At 40.7% G+C, this 18,939-nt stretch overlaps 1 protein-coding gene across 3 annotated transcripts in view; it reads left to right on the top strand.

The window, feature by feature from the left end:
- Positions 1-16,345, top strand: part of prkar2aa (protein kinase, cAMP-dependent, regulatory, type II, alpha A) — a 331,945-nt gene extending 315,600 nt beyond the window's left edge. For all 3 annotated transcript variants that reach the window (XM_041191726.1, XM_041191724.1, XM_041191723.1), the window contains 4 exons: positions 595-669; positions 2,815-2,880; positions 9,361-9,499; positions 10,875-16,345. In XM_041191726.1, the coding sequence (XP_041047660.1) occupies positions 595-669; positions 2,815-2,880; positions 9,361-9,499; positions 10,875-11,008 (414 nt within the window). In that variant the 3' untranslated portion in view covers positions 11,009-16,345. The remainder of the gene's footprint in view (positions 1-594; positions 670-2,814; positions 2,881-9,360; positions 9,500-10,874) is intronic.
- The last annotated feature ends 2,594 nt before the right edge of the window (positions 16,346-18,939 follow it).

Here is an 18,939-nt window from a genome sequence, read left to right as displayed (position 1 = left end):
TTTTACGTGAGCTGGCCAATTAAGGCCTGCCCAGTGTGATGTCTGTAAAAGTCAAGGTAAATAACAAAGTTCAGTTATGCGCTCCCTGTACGGACGAGGGGGGAGGGGGGTGATGGATTCCCTCAGCCGGGAATGTGCTCTTTCGCGTACGCGCATGAAAGATCACACAGATCTCCCTAAGGCTAAGTGCTGCCTCAGGGAGATTAGCTCGGAATTAAAATTTGTAATACAAAAAATTTCCTTGACCTCCCATCAAGTGACACTGCCACATGAGTTGGGACATGCCCATAACTTTTACTGAAACCTTTAATAAAAATTTAAATACCCTTATGAAACTTCATCCTGCCCATGGACTCATAAGGAGTTAGGTCACAGATCAGTCATGATCTCACTGAATGGCGAAGCAGATTCTCGGAGTTAAATGACCTACCCTGTTCCTTATGCTCTGAAAACTACCCAACTCTCAACATGATATTTAAACCTATCTTGATTACATTGCAATAATATCCAAAGTATTTGTTTTCAGTTTAACTGAGCTTTGTTATTTACCTTGAATTTTACTGACATTCTCTGTAATAATTATTTGCGTTTCAGGCTTCAGAAAGAATGAAGATTGTTGATGTAATAGGAGAGAGATCATATCAGGATAATGAACTTATCATTTCACAGGTAAGGAGTTGGTTTACCTGATATCAAATTAGTTCTCTTACCTACAAAAGCAAAATACTGTGGATACTGGAAATCTGAAATAGAAACTGAAAATGCTGGAAATAGTCAGCAGGACAGGGAGCATCTGTGGAGAGAGAAACAGAGTTAATATTTCAGATCACTGACTTTCATCAGAACTGGGAAAAGTTTTTGCTTTCAGGTGGCAGCTGTTCATCATTCTTCAATTCAGTCCTCCTCTAGACACATCTGCTGTTTCTTTACTTCCATTTCCTTTCCCTTGGCCTTGCACCACAACATTTTTGTTATCTAACCTTTCCTGTCCATAGCCTTATCACAGACCTTCCCATTTGTTGTATTTTCACCATTCTTCCTTCAACATGCTTAAAACTTTTCCTAGTCCTGATGCAAATGATCATTCTTCATATGTGAATGTGTGAGTCAGCTGTTGAACTGCAGGGAGCATCACAACAGTTTTGATTGAGTCCTCACCTATGGCCACATAAGAGCACTTCTGGGAGGTGATCATTTGTTGGTAATTGGGTGTAGCACCCTGGCTTGTTTTCCCATTCCTTATGTAGGGCTGATGAGATGAATTGTACTGCCTGGCTGAAATCAGATAACTCTGCATGGACTGCAAATTAGATCTAAAATCTCCCTGTTCTGTACGATTCAACTGTTTCATGCTTTAAAAAAATGCTGTGATACTGGGGATAAGCAACTTACAAACTAAATATTCCAGAACCCAGTTGTTTAATAAATGGATAATTCAAAGCCGATGCTGATCTTTAAGTTTGGTATGTTACTCATTGCTAGGAAGTGCACATTTTTGGCAAGGCCGGCATTTATTGCCTATTCGTGAGCAGCTGGTGAAACAGCTGAGTAGTTTGCTAGGGCACTTGAGAATCAACTAAATCCATGTGGGACTGGAATTATATGTAGACCAGACTGAGTATGGATGGCAAATTTCCTTCCCTAGAAGACATTAGTTGGATTAATCCTGGAGATTCTGAAATTACAAATTACTTCAGAATGGAACAAATAAACTAAGATTCAAGACAGAGATCAATAGATTCTTGGATACTGAGGGAACTAGAATAGTGCGGGAAGGTGGAATTGAGGTCAAAGATCAGCCATGATGGTATTGGACGCCAGAGCAGGCTTGAAGGGCCAACTGGCCGACTCATGCTGCTATTTCTTACGTTGTGTTCTTAGCAGATTTCAAAGATTGTCAGTCTCAAACACCTTTATGTGCGGAAAAAATAATCTTTGTTTCTGATGAGAAGTTCATGAGCCTCTAACCCCTCTCTTGCAACCTTTCTTGTTTCTTTGCTTTGTCAATGCTGCTACAGCCAGCTATAACTAGCACTTCTTGTTCTTCTAAAGTTTGAAATATGGTGTCCAGCCCCTGTCTTGCGGCCATTGCCCTTATCTCATTGCCTAGTAATCAGAACTGGTCAGCAGGCTCCTTCTCCAGTGTACTCTTTCTTATAATCTCTAAACTGTGGAAATACTTACCTCCAACAGTGCTTCTCAGTGTCCTGCAAAATGGGCATTGATCAGTTGGCCCATGAGTACTAACAATTCTGAGACTGTCCAAATTCACTCTACGTCCAAACAATGGGGAAAGCTTTTGTGCTATTAAACTGGACTGGTGTCAAATTCTGACCCTAAAGGTACAAAGGAACAGGAATAGATCGTTCAGCTCCTCAAGCCTCTACTGCCTCTCAACCTCAACTCTCTTTGCCTGCCTTTGTTCCCTATCCCCAAAAACCCTTGCCTAACAAATCTATCAAGGTCAGCCTGGGAAATTTTTAGTTGACCCCAGTATCTATTTGTGGGCACGAGTTCTAGATTTTCACTCCTTCCTGGTTTCATTTGTAGATGGCCAAGCCCTAATTTTAGATTATTCCCTCTTGTTCTGCAGGAATGGAGTCTCTGAACCACTGCCCTATTGTTCATAAAATGTTTGTAAAATTATCTGCAGGAATTGAAGTTTATTCTATTGGATAATCTTAATTCTTACAGCAGTTAAGTGAATGCACACTACAAGATTTGAGTAACTGTACAGTGTTACCCTTAATACAACAATTTGCTGTGAGGTTGCAATTTAAAAATGAAATCTGAAACCTCTTCATTTTTACACAGGGCGATAAAGCAGACTGCTTCTTCATTGTCGAATCGGGTGAAGTGAAGATCATGATCAAGAGCAAGGTAAGAGATTTCACTACCACAGGCAGAGAACAAGTGATCACATATTACAGTTACAGAGACAAAACACGGCAGATGCTGGAAATACCCAGCAGGTCAAGCAGTGTTTGTGGTGAGAGAAGAGAGTTAACATTTCAAGTCAATGATATTTCATTGGTACTGGAAAAGGTTAGAGGTTTAACCTTTTAAGCAAGTGCAGAATCAGAGAAAATGAATGGATAGGTGGGTAGGAGCAGGGGGCAAAAACAAAGTGTAAGGTCTGTGAGGAGTGGTTAAATGACAAAATATGACAAGACATAGATGGGTGGTAACAGGACCATAAAGCACAGTTATTACCAGCATCTGCTGATTGAGAAAATTGGAGTGGTGGGTTACCATTTAAAATTGTTGAACTCAGTGTTGTGTCTAGAAGGCTCTAAAGTGCCACATTGAAAGCTGAGGTGTTGTTCCTCGAGCTTGCCTTGTGCTCCATTAGACTCCGAAGCTGAGGCCAGAGTGGGATGAAGAATTAAAGTGGCAAGCGACCAGAAGATCAATTACACTTGAGGATTGAATGGAGGTGGTTAGCAAACCAATGACCCTATCTACATTTGGTCTCATCAGTGTAGAGGAGACCAGATTATGGGTAGATGCTGTACTAAATTGTACAAGTAAATTGCTGTTTCACCTGGAAGGACTTTTTGGGGTCCAGGAAAATGAGAAGGACGGAGAGGAAATGGCAAGTGTTACATCTTCTGCGCTTGCATGGGAGGGGAAATGGATGTTAGGGGTGATAGGATCAGGGTGTTGATGCCTGACTCATGAATATGAAGGCGGCATTAGTGATACACACCGCCACTCCTGACATGATATCCTGGCTTGACCATCTTGATGTAAATATTGTAGATGTTACTGTGTAGCCAGGCTTATGAAAGAAGAATGGTGTTGCAGAGGGGAATAATGTGTGGTGGCAGCATCTCACGAGCTGTTGCAAACGGTGGAGTATTTGAATATGGGAGCTGGTGTGGTGGAAGGAGAGGACATGGAGGTTCTGGGAGTGAGGAGAAAGAATGAGGGTAGAAGTATGGGAAATGGGACATAAATGGTCTCAGACCCTGTCAACTGTAGTTGAAAGGAATCCTTGGCTGAGGCAAAAGAAAGACTCTATTAAAAACACTGATGTGGAAGGTGGCATTGTCAGAATAGATGCACCATCAAACGAGAAATTGGAGAATGGGATAGAGTCCTAACAGGAAGATGGTTGGAGGAAGTGTCATCAAGATAGCTGTAGGAATTTGTGAGCTTATTTTAAATATTGGTGGTTGCCTAATCCCAGAAATGGAGATAGAGAAGTGGAGGACGGGAAGGAAAGTGTTGGAAATGGACCACATGAAGGCAAGAAAGGACTGGAAATTCGAAATTAGCTTTAATTAAAATGTCCCATTCGGAGCTAGAACAGGAAGTGGAACTGATATAGTCATCTATGTACTAGAAAAAGAGGCATGGCAGTGAATTTTAATAGGGCTGGAACAAAAGTTGCTCCATTTATACCACAAAAAAGCAGGCATAAAGCGAAGAGTCATGTGGGTTCCCATCATGGCCTCCTTTATTTGGAGGAATTAAATTAAAGGAGGAGTTGTTCAATGTTAGAACCAGTTTAACCAGGCAAAGGAGGATGGCAATGGATGGGGACTTTTTAGGCCCTGTTAAATGAAGAAGTAGAGAGCCCTCAGGCTCTTTTGTGAAGAATGGAGCTGTAGAGGGACTAGATGTCCTTGGTCAAAAGAAGACGGTCAGGGCCAAGAAACTGGAAACTGTTACAGCGGTGGAGGTTGATGGAAGAGTTGTGACTGTAGTTTGGAAGAGACTGGACAAAGGGTGAAAACATAGGGTAGAAATGAGCAAGATAAAAGCTCTGTGTGCTGGGAACAAACTGAAATATTGGGTTCAGTTGGGAAAACCTGTTTGGGGATCTTGGGAAGGAGATGGAAACAACTGTATAGGATTGGGGACTATGAGGTTGGAGACCTTGGAGGTAAGATCTACAGAGGAGATGAGGTAAAGTAATGGTCAGGGAAACGATAGCTTGATGTCTGGGGATTGGAGTTTTAAGGTGCAGGTATCGTAGATCAGCATATGTAAGCTTAGAAAACTATTCACTAATCAACAACAATAGCACATTTATCAGGATTAGATCCAAGCAAATGGAATGCAGTGAGTTCTTGAAGCATGTTTTTATCAGAGTGAATGAAGGGAATAGAAAAAGTGACATAAGCAGCAGTTCCCAATAGAAAGCTCAAGAGAGGGCAAAACGCTATAAGTCTGGGGCCCATGTTGATGAGAAATTTGAAGATGTGGTGAGGGGAGGGTACAAGGATCCACTGTTGGAGATATAAGGACTCTCAGGCAAAGATGTGGGCATGAAGGCAACGGAAGAAGAGCTCCATCATGTTGAGGTTGACATTCAGTGAGGTGAAGAGTGTAATGGGCTGAAGCTGAGACCTTTTGCTGAGAACTGATCATTCGGGGTCAGAGCCAGGAAGCTCATGGGGATATTGAAAACCTGGCAAAGGATGAGACTAGAAGGAGGGATGAGATCAGAGGAAAGTGAATGGAGGAAGGACCAGGAAGGGTGTTGGTATTCAAGAGTGAAGCTAGTGATCCTTGACCCATTATTGGATAAAAACAAAATTTTATAAACACTTGCTTGGTAGTACAGAACTTGAATTTTGCTGAAAAGAGAGACATGTTGCTGAAGCTTTTTGTGCAGCACTCATCAGGACAAACACAAGAATGGCAAATTACGAACAATTGCAACAATTTATACTCCAGATAAAAAGGATGCTGATTGGTTGGCAAGTCGATGCTGATTGGCTGAGACATCCATGAAGAAAGCAATGGGGAACTATAGGCTCCTGGGCAATTCAAAAGGAGGCACAAGGCTTGAACATATTCCTTTTGTTTGTAGAGGATGGGTCCCTGTGGATGAATGTATGTTGCTTCTATCAAGCGTAAATGAGCCACGTTACGAGCTTGCTGATTATCTTAAATTGGTTGCTGGTGTAATTATTAGTGCAGTCAGGATTGTTCAGCAAGTGCTGTCCAAACACACAATCATATCTAATGGGCGTTTTTGGGTTTGCAAGCGCAGGCTGGTTGGGTACAGTTTATTTTTCCTACTACAAACAACTGAAGGAACAAGCTATTCAATTCGATCATTGGAACATACAGCCAACATACCTGGAATTAGCCAGGACAGCTTTAAAGTAGTGAGAGTGGATGCTGCTGACGAGAGTTCAGTTAGCAAGCATCCTATAGATCGATCAGTTTGCTGCTCCATTGGTATTTCTGTAGTTGAGCTTCAACAAATTTAGTGATCTCATAACAACTTAGGGTTAAACACAACTATGCTCAAATCAGCAAAGTGATGGGAGAATTTGTTGACAGTGCTATCAAGCGGCACTTACTCAGCAATAACCTGCTCTCTGACGCTCAGTTTGGGTTCCACTAGGGCCACTCAACTTCTGATCTCATTACAGCTTTGGTCCAAATATGGACAAAAGAGCTGAACTCAAGAGGTGAGAGTGACTACCCTTGACATCAAGTCAGCATTTGAGCCCTAGCAAAACTGGAGTGAATGGGAATTTGGGGAAAAGCTCTCCAGCACGAAGGAAGATGGTTATGGTTGTTGGAGGTCGATCATTTCAGTCCCAGGACATCACTGCAGAAGTTCTTCAAGGTAGTGCCCTAGGCCCAATTATCTTCAGCTGCTTCATCAGTGACCTTTCCTCCATCACATGGTCAGAAGTGGGGATGTTTGCTGATGATTGCACAATGTTCAGCACCATTCGCGACTCCTCAGATACAGAAGCAGTCCATGTCCAAATGCAGCAAGACCTGGAAAATATCCAGGCTTGGCCTGACAAGTGGCAAGTAACATTCATGCCTCACATGTGCCAGGCAATGACCATCTCCAATAAGAGAGAATCTAACTATCTCCCCATGACATTCAATGGTATTACCATTGCTGAATCCCCTCTATCAACACCCTGGGAGTTACCATTGATCAGAATCTGAACTGGACCAGCCATATAAATACTGTGACTACAAGAACAGGTCAGAGGCTGGAATTCTGCGGCATGTAATTCACCTCCTGACTCCCTAAGGCCTGTATGCCATCTACGAGGCTCAAGTCAGAAGTGTGATGGAATACTCTCCACTTGCCTGGATGAGTGCAACTCCAACAGCACTAAAGCTTGACACCATCTAGGACAAAGCAGCCTGCTTGATTAGCACCTTAAACATTCATTCTCTCTACCACCAACACACACAGGCAGTATGTACCATCTACAAGATGCACTGCAGTAACTCACCAAGACTCCTTTGACAGCACCTTGTAAACCCACAACATCTACCACCTAAAAGGACAAGGGCACCAGATGCATGGCAGCATCTGCAAGTTCCCCACCAAGCCACTCACCATCCGGACTTGGAAAAATATTGCTATTCCTTCACTGTCACTGGGCCAAAATCCTGGGCTTCCCTGCCTAACAGCACTATTGGTGTACCTACAGCAGTTCACGAAGGTGGTATGCCACCATCTTCTCAAGGGCAATTAGGGATGAGCAATAAATGCTGGCCTAGCCAGTGATACCCACACCCTGTGAAAGATTAAATTTAAAAAAAAAATTTTAAACTTCTGTTATTGACTGGTAGATCATTGGAATACCCTCCTCAAGCTGGAAAAACGTTCCTCTGCTGTAACAAAGTTGTAAACATATTTATTAGTTTGTTACACATGTTACAAAAATGAATTCTTCTTTCATGATGAGTTGCTGAACTCGGTTATGCTGTTGGTGCACAGTGAGTTACCCATTTCTCAGATGCTACCTAGCATTACACTTGAAGAAAAGGTCCAGGTATAAGTAGCCTGCATTTACTGACACCAACTTAGATTTATCAAACACCATTAATGTAGCAAAATCTGCTAAGGGTTTTAAGTAGAAGCTTAATGAGAAAATGGGGATAGAAGGCTGGTGGAACACGCATCGCTGAGGCAATGGAAGGATTTAAATGAGAATTTTAACTTTGAGACATTGAAGAAATAGTAAGGCAATTTTCCTTCATGACCTGTTTTCAGTGTGGAGTTGATGTTAGGTAGGATACAAGCAGCAAAGCTTTAGGCGAGCTAAAATTTATAGATGATGGGAGACTAGACAGGAAGGCATTAGTGTAATAGCATGATTAAGGGTTTCATCATGAAATAGGTTCAGGTGAAGGTTGAAGTAAGTGGTCTTTATGATGCTTACTGTATGGGGCTGGAACTTGGGGTCAAACAAGATATCAAGGTTACCAACAGTTTGATTCAACCTGAGAGTGTCCCTAGTGGAGGCTGGAGTTAGTGACAAGGGTACTGAGTTTGTAGTAGGGACTGAAGACAAAAGCTTTGGTTCCCAGAGTTTAGTTGGAGGACATTACAGTTCATCCAATACTTCATGTTGGACTTGAAGTCTGACAGCACAAAGGTGAGTCGTGGGGGCGGTGGTCAGGAGGTACAGCGGGGTATCATCAGTGTGCGTGTAAAACAAAATGAGCACAGTCCCAGCTTACAATTGGGATAAATTGAGGAAGGGGCGAAAACCTGATTAGAGGGATTATAACAGAGTTGCAGCAAATCCTTCAAGGCCTTTGAAGTGGAAGAGGAGATTGGAGACAGGGCAGGAGATAGCAGAGACGGGGGGATTAAAGTGGGTAGGATGACAGCAACTTTGAAAAGGAGAGGGACATTCTAAGCCTTATTGGAGCTGCTGCTTCTGCTTCTAGATTGGGAGATAGAAACTGAGATTATGAGGAGTCCAGAAATCAAGAACAAAAATATATCAGCCTAATCGCATACACAGATGAACAGCATGTGAAGGAAGAAGGTAGGTTAAATGCGGGGTAGGACAGCTGATGATGGACCACATGAGAAATTTGACCTCTTTTTGTTTTTCAGATGTTAGAGAAACTCAATGCATTTGGCAGTAATTTCTATCTCTGTTCATTGTAGCTATACTTATTATACATTGTGAATATATTTATTACAGCTTTATTACAGCAATCAAAATGCATTGACAAACTTTAACCTTTTAGCAAAAGGTGCTTCTTTTTATTGGCAAATACATTGACACAATTCTTTGTAGTTTGCCCGTAAATAGTTTTCAAAAATTCGGATTTTTAGATTTGGATGGTTGAACCTTGATTTATGTTTCTGAATACCTGTATTTGAACTTCAGTTTGGAGATCTAATTGGAGGGAGCCGAGTGGGTGCAGGGTTAGGAAACATCGTGGATTAAAATTTGGTTATGGGTCCTCCAAAGCTGAACTTCCGAGTGCACATTTCTTCAGAGAACCCTTATAGTACAGTAATTCAGTGCTTTCTTAACCTGTTTTGATACAAACTGATAGTACGTTTATTTCTCTATTACCCAATGTACTCAACCTCCTGTGTCTGGTTTTCTCAAGACACAGGCAGATCAACAGGATAAGACAGAGGTAGAGATTGCCAGATGTACCAGGGGGCAGTATTTTGGAGAGCTAGCACTGGTTACCAATAAACCCAGAGCAGCTTCAGCATATGCTGTTGGAGAAGTCAAATGCTTAGGCAAGTATTGTTTACTTTCCACTTTTAACTTGTTGTTAAGTCTGATAGAATCTAGTTTTCCTTCAAAAAAAAAACCTTTGATTCATTCCAGTTGACTTTTTTTTGTAATGGATTTCTGTGATAATTGAATTTTTTCCACATGGGCATCCAAATCTCATTATGCTGTGGATACCCTATCACAATCCACAGGCGATCTTCAGACTTCACTTTATAAGTCTATTTTATAGGGATAAGAACATAAGAAATAGGAGCAGAAGTACACCATTGACCCCTCGAGCCTGCTCCACCATTCAATATGATCATGGCTGATCTTTTGCCTCAACTTCATTCTCCCACCTGCTTCCCATACCCCTTGATTCTCTGAGAGATCAAATATCTGTCTATCCCAAACTTGAATATATTTAGTGCTGGAGCATTCACAACCCTTTGTGTAATGAATTCCAAAGTTTCACGACCCTCTGAATACAGAATTTTTTTTCTCTTCTCAGTCCTAAATGATCAACCCCCTTATCCTGAGCTTGTGCCCCTCTGTTCTTGGTTCCCCAGATAGGGGAAACAACCTCTCTGTCAAGCCCCTTTATAACCTTGAATGTTTCAGTGAGATCACCTCTCATTCTTCTAAACTGCAAAGAGTATACTGCCAGTTCACTCAGCCTTTCACCATTGTACAACTCTCTCAATCAAGGAAACATTCTAGTGAATCTTCGCTGTACTGCTTCCAATGCAAGTATATCCTTCCTTAAATATGAAGACTAAAACTGCGCATAGTTCTCCAGGTGTGGTCTCACCAAAACCCTACATAATTGCTGCAAGTTTTCCTTATCCTTGTATTCCAGTCCCCTAGCAATATAGGTCAACGTGTCATTTGCCTACTAATTGTTTGCTGTATCTGCATGCTAACTTTGGAGGAACATAGATGAAAATACACTAAAGCTCGTACAGATTGAGCTGGAGCCAAGGCTCGCAAAGCTACTTAGCATGCAGAAAAAAATGTCCAGTTTTCTGATACCATTGGTTTTCAGATAGCTGGATTTGAGGCACCCTACCTGTAATGTAAGAACACAATTTGCAAAGTTATTGTGTTATGTTTTATTTATTTCATATTATACATGATACTTGAGAAAATAATCTAGGCTAATCTAGTTTCAATACCGTACTGAAGGAGTGTTTCATTTAAAGCTCTAGAATGCTGAAGAGAAAGGCAAAATACTATTGTTGGCTCTTGATTTGACCCTTTTTTCCCCCACTTGTGTCTTCCCTGGTTTTTGACCTCCTACATTATTCTAACCAAGTTCATATGTAAGATATTTTGCAGACTCGAAGCAGTGAGTTTATTACTTTTTTTTTAATATGTTTTTTTGTCCCCTCTTTGCAGTGATGGATATTCAAGCATTTGAAAGATTGTTAGGCCCTTGCATGGACATCATGAAGAGAAATATAGTGAATTATGAAGAACAACTTGTCTCCTTGTTTGGTACCAGTTTGGACTTGGAGAATCCTGGTATATAGGCACGTTGTTATCCAGTGCCTTCTCAGTTTGATGAAAGCAAAGTGAAAATTATCCACACACACAAATAAAACTCCCTACAGAAAAATAAATCGCAGTAAATGGGCAAAGCAGCATTTTCTGGCTCTTACCATCCCGTCGGGCAACTACGATGTAATGATGAAATACATTACCGCCCAGCCAGGGATGGGAAAATGTGTGGCATATGTTTGTATTTTTTTGTTATCTGCCTCCTTGGGTTTAAAAGCATATATTCTGTATCCTGATTTTTTTCCAAATCCAGAAAAAAATGTTGATTTATGAATTATCAAACTGAACAACAACAGACAAATACTAAATGTAATTTTTGATAAGATGAAATGGATGAGATTCAGTGTTCCTTTGTTACTTCTATAAGTAGGTGAAAAGTTCTTGCCAAAAAGCTATAAAAAAAACTGATTGTTGTAAAGCTTTGATCGCTTCAGTGGTTTCACCACTGAGTGTTACATTGAAAAGTATCTGGGATAGGTGTTATGTTTCATATAAAGTGTTAAAGATCCCTAAATTGTGTTAAACAAAGACCACAGGAGCTGCTTGAAATCAAGGGGTTTCTAAAATGCAAGTTGTGCATCCATCGTGGGTATTCAGCATGATACAGATCCACAGTATGAAATATCCAGAGGTCAGATGACAAGTGAAGACCTTGAAGAACAAGAAGGGTGAAAAAATTGTCACTTTGTACAATTATAGCATTATAACCAGTCTCCAGTTTGTTGCTCTGTGCAGTTAACAGCACACACGTGCTCAAAAAACAGTGCTGTTCCTCTCCACGGTGTTTCAGTTAAAACTTTGGTCAAGGTGATACACAGCTGTCACTTACTGTAACTTTTTCCCCTCTTTTAGTTGAAATTTTTCAATGGGCTTGGGTTGAATTGGGTATTTTATTTAATGAAGGAGCTTTCTCATGTGCAGTGGTTATCTGGCACACTTTGTGCATGTTACATGTGGCTGCTATAGCTAGCAGTTTACATTACTAGACAGTTTCTACAAGCAAAACAAATTGAAGAATGTTGTGCTTTTTGATCTTTTGCTTCTATTTTGTTCTAATATTTGTCTCATTTTTCCTTCCCCTTCTCCTATGCCTCCTGCATCTATACAATGCTTAGGTCAGGAAGGATAGAGAGCTCACCAGACAGGTGTTCAGGAATTGGTACAATTGAGTGATGTACAAGAATCGTCCCTGTCTGCTCTTTTTTGCAGCCCAGACTATTCCATGAACTATTTGCTCCGCTTCAAGGAAATGTTGAGCAGCCTAGTTGAGACTAGCATTTGAGATGTCATATCTTAGAGCTCAGTCTCGTATTCAAGAGTCATGCAGTGATAAACTGTAATTAAGAAAAGCCCTTGAGGATTGAATGTGTGACCAGAATCATTAACAGTACTGTCCCACGGAACAGAAGTACCTGCGGTCATTGAATTATGAAAGTGGTTGTTGATCTTAGCCGAAGATTTTTTTTTAATTAATGTGGTGTAACTAGTTACAATGAAGTGATTACAGCCATCATTTTATTCAGAACCACATGATTTCTTAAAACTTCAAATTGAGAAGTTCCCAGATCTTAAGGTTTAGAAAATTTTGATTAAGGTCACTTTTTTATGTTGAGTGTATATTTCCTTCAACAAACCTATGGTTCACCCTTCAATAAATCTAAAGTGTTTTGATTTGTTTTTCTTATTGGGACAATATTGGTAGATTCAGAAATACTGGTAAATAAGCAAGAAGCTGCTGTGAGAATTAACCAAACTTTATTACAAAAGTTTCTTGCATCCCTAATTGCATCCTAAGTATTTGGCTTGCCAGACTGGTCCTGGGTTTAATCCCCCAGTCTGTGTTGAATTAAATCATCTGAACCTGCTTGCTGGTAGAGATCAGTAAAGGTGCTCAGCATTCCTGGGTTATGTAGAAGAGAGCTGGCTGTCATTTCCACTCTTCACTAACCAGCTGAGAATTGGTCATTTGGCAAGAGCAGGTTCATGCTTGCTGGGGTCAAATATCCTGATAGCATTCATTACTGAGATTCATGCATGAAGAATCACCACCAGACAGAGGTACAGAAGGGCAACTGGTGCCTGTGGAACCATACCCCATTCAGGGAGTTTATATTTTCAGGTGAGAAACAGGAGAAAATTGGCAGAAGATGAAAGGAAATTAAAGGTTTCTTTGATGTGAATGAGCTTGCTTTAATAATTTTTCTTTAGTTTTGTGCGAAATTGAATTCTTATCATTTCAATAACAATTTCATTGCACCTGCTGTATTTGCTACTGGATTTAACAATAGGGGCTTGGTAATGCAATCCTGATTTAGCAAATCCAGCGCATCATATCCTGGTCATGCCCGTGAGCCAAGTGCTATCCTAGGCAGATAATGCAAGGTCATATTGGCAACTCATATAGGGCTGCTGGTGGTTGAAGATACCATTCTTCCTCAAGAGAAGGGAGTCACAAGATAGTCAGTGCCGCCATCAAAGTGGCCTTTTAAGGCTTTAATAAAAGCTTAGCTGGATAATCCTTTTGGACCAGCTAGGTGGAATAAATTACAGATAAACTAAATGTTGAGCAGCTGCTGTGCTTTGAAGCACTATAGCTACATTCTGAATAAGTCCCTTAAATAAAATCCAGGGCTGTAATAAGCCTTGGGTAAGGTGTGAGTATGTGCGTGTGTGTGCAGGTTGTGAATGCCAACAGCATGTGCAGCATTTTGCCCTCTGACTAGTAATATGGTCTCGGGGAACACTGCATTGACACTGCATTCTCCCGATCTACTCAACTTTTAATCCACTGTTCTACTTTGAATCACAGGTTTTGGTATTTTAATGAAAATAGAGTATCCATTCACCATTGGTGTACGTACTCTTTTTGTGTCCAATTCAAGCTTATTTGCATGGTTAAAGGCTGTTTCTCTGTAATTTTTACCACTACTTATGATACAAAATTAACATTCAGCCTGACATTCTGACCTCAAAAAGAGAATAGAGATGCTGTTAGTTTTGTCAATTGTAAACAATGTTTGTTGCATTGAAGGGGCTATAGCATTAGAATTTAACATCTTAACGGCATAATGACTGACATTCCAACAGAGCTGTGAAGGTAGTGGAGGGATAGAAGACTACATTGAACAGAGTTGGACAGGTTAATTCACCTTTGAAATACAGTAGAAACTAGTGGCTTAGATTCTTTCTACTTTTTTTAAAACATAAAACCCCTTAAGACATGATGTTTTATGTTCTTTCTGGGACTCATCCATGGTTTCGCAGTGGTTCAGCTGCTGTCTGCCCAACTTTTCATGCCATCTTTTGAAGTACTGTGGTACATTCTGTGATACGTTTTCAAAGACATTTGAATTACTGCAGCACTTTGCCTAAGCAAGACCAGATAGTGAGTTCTGATAGGTTGGAAATCACAGCGGAGCCCCATTCTGTTTTTACCTAATTGTTCATATATGCACATTTACTGACAGGAATTTTCTACTCGACAGCAACAAATTGGGTGGAAATCATGCAATTTTGTTTACACCCTTTAAGCCAGTGGCAGTAAGCCCAGTTATATCATCACAGGTAATTTCTCGGCTGAGAGCTTGCATACACTTTATATGACAGCAGTCCTTGCTGCTTAAGTTTGTTAGCTGAGAATAAATCATAGCACAGAACCCAGCAGTCAAATTGCACTCAAATACCTGCAACATTAGTAATATCCCTTGTTGACTACACTGTACAATTCTTTGAGCATCATATAGGAGTCTTTCTAATCATAATTGGGTACATCTAACCCAATGTATTTCAAATCATATCACAGAATTGTTGCAATGCAAGAGGAGGCCATTTGGCCCATCATGTCTGCACCAGCCCTCTGAATGAGCAATTCACTTAGTTCCATTCCCCCACCTTCTCCCTGTGATCCTGCACATTCTTCCTTTTCAGATAACAGTCTATTTCCCTTTTGAACGCCTCGATTGAACCTGCCTCCACCAAATTCAGGCAGCGCATTCCAGACTTTAACCACTTGCTGCGTGAAAAAGTTTCTCATGTCGCTTTCGTTTATTTTGCCAATTACTTAAGATCTGCGCCTTGTCTCTCTTGATCCTTTCATGAGTGGGAACAGTTTCCTCCTATCTACTCCATCCAGACCCCTCATGATTTTGAATCCTTCTATTAAATCTCTCTCAGCCTTTTATTCCAAGGAAAACAGTCCCAACTTCTCCAATCTATCTTCATAACCGAAGTACATTGCCAGTGATGTTGAACAGTCAGTTGGTCTAGTGACTAAAGCCTGCAACAAAACCAAATGGAAAATAGTCATAGCAGTTCACAATAGTAATCATGAAGTAAAAGTCCATTGTCCTCAGCATGTACCTGTGTATCTGCATACCAAGGTCCCTCTGTTCTATTTCATTACCATTTAAGCTGTATTTCCTTTTCCTATTCTGATTACAAAAATGCACTAGTTCATAATTTTTCAAAATTTTGTCCCCTTCACTTCCCAATCCTGCTAGCCCATGTTTGTGCTCTATGCTTTTCAGAATGCTTGGCATGTTTTCACCCAGTTTGACCTCATCAGCAAATTTCAGTTTTGTTCCTCACTTGCTCAGACTAGGTTTTGTATCCAATAGTAAATGGAGCAATACCAACATTGTTCCCTGTGCAACACAACTTGTCCTCAACCATATCTCTGCCTATATGACCACATTCCACTGAATCCCATGCACCATTATCTTTGTTGGAAGTCTCTTATGCAATACCTTACCTAATATTTTTTTGAAATCCATTGTGCTCGAAAAACAGCATCTTCTTTATCCTCAGTCTTCTTCCTTTAATGAATTCTATAAGTTTGGTGAAGCATTTATTAGACCTTTTAGGTCCCGAATAACGTTTTTTTTTAGTGTTTAGTCATTTCCATCCTATATTTTAGATGGTGGCTGCCATGACATCAATAATTGCCTTGAAAGGCATTTGTCAGTGAAAAGGCCCTAAAGCTGAATAAACCACACTATGATCTGTAGTATGGGGGTAAAAAATATTTTTAAAATTCCTAGCATGACCTGAAGCATTAAAATCTCTTTTTACTTAGACTGGTTGAGACCTGGACTTTGTCATGCTTTATGCCTACCACCTGAGCTGACCATCTTTGTGAGTTTACTGTTGTTATCAATCTTATGTTATCAATTATTTTCTATCTGACATAATCTGGATACATGTTTCTTTAGCAGGAAGGGGATAAAAAGGACTTATGGTCAATTGCAGTGTTTTTATACCAAGCTCTCATACTTCATGTAAAGAAGAAATAAACTGGCTGTTTCATTTCACGAGTGGAATATTTGATTATTAGGCTTGACTGATTGCAGTGAATGTTTCATGTTTCACTGGCTCTGAAACAGTTGCTCCATGTATGTATTACTGCTCCACAATTGCACACAGCTGGAACATAGGAACAGGCATCGGCCATTCTGCCCCTTGAGCCTTTCTTGCCATTCAGTTAGACCATAGCTGATCCTAAATACACATGAAATCAGACAAGCCTCTGAAAAAGAAACAGGTTAACACTGGAGGGGACATTCCACATTTCACCAGAATAATCCCAATGAAATGCCTACATTGAATTGTGTTAAACTCCCACTTTCTGACAGACCGGTGCATTTTGAGTATTGCTTTGAATCTTGTATTTTACTGGCTCTATTCTCAGCAGGGATTGTATTCCATGAAGAGTAAAACCAAGCTTATGCCGCGATAAACCAACAGACCGCAGCTCCGAGCAGGCTCCACACATCATTCGGTTATAATGCGCATTTTGTTTTTTTGTTCCATTATTTCAACCTCTTCGTAGCTTTTCCTATCGGGGTTTATCTCCAATTTACGGTTGATGAGTTTTAGCCTATATCTTCACGGCATGATTGGGAAGAATTTTACAACGGATTGATGTTAGGCAAAAGCTTTAGTAGAAGTTGGCATCACTGTAAGAGAAGATTGTCACTGAGAAGTAATACCCCTGTTTTATGGAGGTACAACATTCCTGTCTATGTTATATGTATTTAAGTGGCTGTTGCACAGTAGTGCGCCCACAGTAGGTGGTGAATAGCTTTTTAAAAATGAGATGGAATACTGCCTCTGCTGTAATGCTTGCACATTTGATGCTTTGAATCAGCAGGAACGGTTCTCGGATTTCAAACCTTGTGTCAATCACACCCTTGTATTTTTAGAGAGAGACCAGGTACAAATCATATTCCCGTAAGGAGGAAGGATAAGGCGTCCAATCGCTTCTCTTCTCCCCCTGCCCATTGCAAAGAGGTAAAAAAAAATGATTATTATTGGGAAATGTAAACTGGGTGGCCTGGCTAATTCTAATAATATAACAAGTGAACTAAGTTGTCGTGGTCGATATAATTTCTGACCCACCATTGATGTCAAAGGTATCATTACCTTTTGGAAAAGGATAGTTGTGACTTGGTGGTCATTTGGCTGCTGTCAGGGGGTCTAAATTCCACTCGCACCAAAACAGTCTTTCTTTGCATGTTGACTTAACGCAGCTCTGTTGTATGTCTTGCTGGATTTTAAGTATCCGTGTTCATGGCATTCAGTAAGTCTGTTCCTGGGACCCGCAGACCTGCTCGAAGCATTGACCTTCCTGTTGCCAAAATTACCTCCTTTCCTTCCAAAACCGACCCCCACCCATTTTCTTTTTTGTCGGAGACGGAGACAGTCACTGAGGAAGGACATATGGTTGTGAAAGCGGGTTTTAGTAAATGCCTTGTCAAACTCCAGGAGGGAAATGGAAAGCAACGAAGGTGAACAGGGCAAAAGAGACAAGCGGAAATCCTGTCAGAGAGAATTTAAAAAAATATTATTTTTTAAATTTTCATTAATTTTTTTCCACTTATTTTCATTGTTATTTTTAAAATTTATTTCCATTTTCATTCATTATTTTATCCCCAGCTTTTAGCCTATTTTCAATCTTTCTTCCCCCACCCCACCCCCACTCGGGCCATCTGTCACTTTCCAGAGTGCTTACCTTGGTCCGGCCATTATCACGTTTTGCTTTCTTAATGTCACCATTAGCATCTCCTTTAGCCAGTACAACCACTATTAACAACCAAAACAAAAACAGAATTACCTGGAAAAACTCAGCAGGTCTGGCAGCATCAGCGGAGAAGAAAAGAGTTGACGTTTCGAGTCCTCATGACCCTTCGACAGAACTTGAGTTCGAGTCCAAGAAAGAGTTAAAATATAAGCTGGTTTAAGGTGTGTGTGTGGGGGGCGGAGAGATAGAGAGACAGAGAGGTGGAGGGGGGGTGGGGGGGGTGGTTGTAGGGACAAACAAGCAGTGATAGAAGCAGATCATCAAAAGATGTCAAAGACAATAGTACAATAGAACATATAGGTGTTAGAGTTAAAGTTGGTGATATTATCTAAACGAATGTGCTAATTAAGAATGGATGGTAGGGCACTCAAGGTATAGCTCTAGTGGGGGTTTTTTTTATTATATAATGGAAATAGGTGGGAAAAGGAAAATCTTTATAATTTATTGGAAAAAAAGGGAAGGGGGAAACAGAAAGGGGGTGGGGATGGGGGAGGGAGCTCACGACCTAAAGTTGTTGAATTCAATATTCAGTCCGGAAGGCTGTAAAGTCCCTAGTCGGAAGATGAGGTGCTGTTCCTCCAGTTTGCGTTGGGCTTCACTGGAACAATGCAGCAAGCCAAGGACAGACATGTGGGCAAGAGAGCAGGGTGGAGTGTTAAAATGGCAAGCGACAGGGAGGTTTGGGTCATTCTTGCGGACAGACCGCAGGTGTTCTGCAAAGCGGTCGCCCAGTTTACGTTTGGTCTCTCCAATGTAGAGGAGACCACATTGGGAGCAACGAATGCAGTAGACTAAGTTGGGGGAAATGCAAGTGAAATGCTGCTT

The sequence above is a fragment of the Carcharodon carcharias genome, chromosome 7, assembly GCF_017639515.1.
Source record: "Carcharodon carcharias isolate sCarCar2 chromosome 7, sCarCar2.pri, whole genome shotgun sequence".
Classification (NCBI taxonomy): Eukaryota; Metazoa; Chordata; class Chondrichthyes; order Lamniformes; family Lamnidae; genus Carcharodon; species Carcharodon carcharias.
This window is presented reverse-complemented; position numbering and strand designations above follow the sequence as displayed.